This window comes from Rhincodon typus, chromosome 30 (genome assembly GCF_021869965.1).
Source record: "Rhincodon typus isolate 14 chromosome 30, sRhiTyp1.1, whole genome shotgun sequence".
In the NCBI taxonomy this organism is placed as follows: domain Eukaryota; kingdom Metazoa; phylum Chordata; class Chondrichthyes; order Orectolobiformes; family Rhincodontidae; genus Rhincodon; species Rhincodon typus.
Window position 1 is genome coordinate 14,277,057 of NC_063361.1, and position 2,018 is coordinate 14,279,074.

The following is a 2,018-nucleotide window of genomic DNA, read 5'->3' on the forward strand; positions in this document are numbered from 1 at the left end:
CTACACCTTGTTATCTTAAAGAAAATATTTATTATTTTTGAAAAGTCAACTGTCTTTTGACTCTATCTGACAGCATCTGAGGAGAGAGAGAGAGGGAAACAGATTACATTTCTAATCTGAAGTGAGTCTCTTCCAAGATGATTCATACCAGACTCGAAATGTTGGCTCTTTCTCTCTCTCCCCGAAGATGCTGCCGGACCTGCTGAGTTTCTCTCGTATTTTCTGTTTTTGTTTTCACTTTCAGGTTTCCAGCATTCGCAGTATTATTTGGAGCGAGATATTTTGTCTCCCACTTGACTGGCCAGCTCAATTTGCAGTCTGCACTGGGCGAAATTACTGGTACAGAAAAACAAAGGGGGAGGGCAAGAGAGAAGAAACGTCTTTCGGACCCTCCTCCTTTATGGGAGGAGAAACGATAGGAGGAGGGGGTGTGAGCAAGGTGTGCATGTGTGTATGTATGTGTGTGTGAAAGAGAGAGAGAGGATGCAGCGCGATGGAAGAGTTGGGGAATGTTATATTCAGATGCTGCTTCCCCAGTGTCTGAGAGCAATCTGGATAGCAGCTGGCAGATGTGAGTGAAGCGGAAAGCCAGCGAGTTTGAAGGAAGATGCAAGTTTCTCACTGGTTCGCCCTCCTTCCCCTCCAGCTCAGCTTGTACCTGGTAAGACAGAGACTGATAAAAAAAACACTCGTTTCAACTCCACCGTCAAACTTCAGCAGACATTATCTGTGTGTTTCTTTAGCGGGGTTTGATTCTGCAGATGAGGCTGAATCAATAGTTTAAACCATCGAAGTGACAATTAACTCTTACGTTTTCAGCTGAATCGAGCCACCAGTTTAAATAGCTTCTAGAAAATCAGCAATTGCTGCTTAATGTCTGGTTGGATTTTTTAAAATCAGTCTGTTTCAGAGACGCTATTACACACCTCTGGAGCTTTTACTACAGATTTGATGTCTTTGGATCATTAGTCCAGATATTTGGATTACGATAGATGTTATAGATGGTTCTATTTGAAATGGCTGTCGCGGTGTATTGTACAATGTCACAATTTCAGCCGCTGGTGGGGTTAGTGCTTCGCTTTGGGCTGAACACAGCTTCTCCGCTGTAGACAGCTCCGAGAGCAAGGGAGCGGGTTCCCGGTCTAGTGTGAGAAGAGACTGTCCCCGCTCAGGTCTTTGAGTTGGAGAAAGCAAACTTTAACCTGCCAGTGTTTAGCAGAGCTGGAAGTCCTCCCAGAGCCGGCTTCTTCCGAATGGGGAAGCTCCCTTTCCCCTAGCGCCTGGCGCTGGGCACAGCCTGTGGGAATAATGCGGACGATCTCCCCGGGATAAGGAGAAATTTCACAGCTTCTCTCCTCTGGATCTGTCTTTACGGACCGAGATCAGAAGCTGCCAGCTCCGAGAAAGAAAAGAGTTGGTGAAATCCCCAGAATATCGAAGTTAATCGAACTCCCACTGGAGCCAGTGAACCGCAGTGGTTTATTAATAGGTGACTATATTTGGGCAGGCCACTGATTCTCAAATAGGCTTTCTGTGGGAATTGATTTGACATGATTAAATTATCACGTGGGGGATATATCTGAATTTGGGAGCAAATGTAATGACAGGAAGGTTTCTGTCTTATTAAAGAGAAAACGAAGCCACCGAGAGGAAAGCTCATTGGGTCCCTGGCAGCCTCTTGCTGCCGGGTAAACGGCCAATCAGCCACTGAGATCCCTGAGTGATCCACAAGCAGGATCCAGTGAGGATCCAGCGCGTGGTGTACGCGTTGGAGGTGTGGCGGGAGGGGCGTCATTCCAGATGGCACTGAGTGCTCTTGGGGAGGGGATGGGAATACTGCCACTCCGTTTGTTCCCCCCCAACAATTCACAGTCACATGGGGGTGGGAGGGAGAGTGGGAGGGCTGAGGGGGGTAGGGCTGAGAGCTAACGGGGGTTAGGGATGGAAGCTGAGCGGGGTAGGGATGGGAACTGAGGGGGGTGGGTCTGTGAGCTGAGGGCGGTGGGTCTGTGAGCTGA

The 2,018-nt window shown here is 48.3% G+C and overlaps 1 protein-coding gene across 1 annotated transcript in view; it reads left to right on the forward strand.

Annotated features, from left to right (window-relative positions):
• The first annotated feature begins 370 nt into the window (after positions 1 to 370).
• Positions 371 to 2,018, forward strand: part of LOC109929184 (neurexophilin-1-like) — a 75,600-nt gene continuing 73,952 nt past the window's right edge. The window contains exon 1 of the mRNA XM_048614656.1: positions 371 to 661. Coding sequence (XP_048470613.1) covers positions 608 to 661 — 54 coding nt within the window. The 5' untranslated portion in view covers positions 371 to 607. The remainder of the gene's footprint in view (positions 662 to 2,018) is intronic.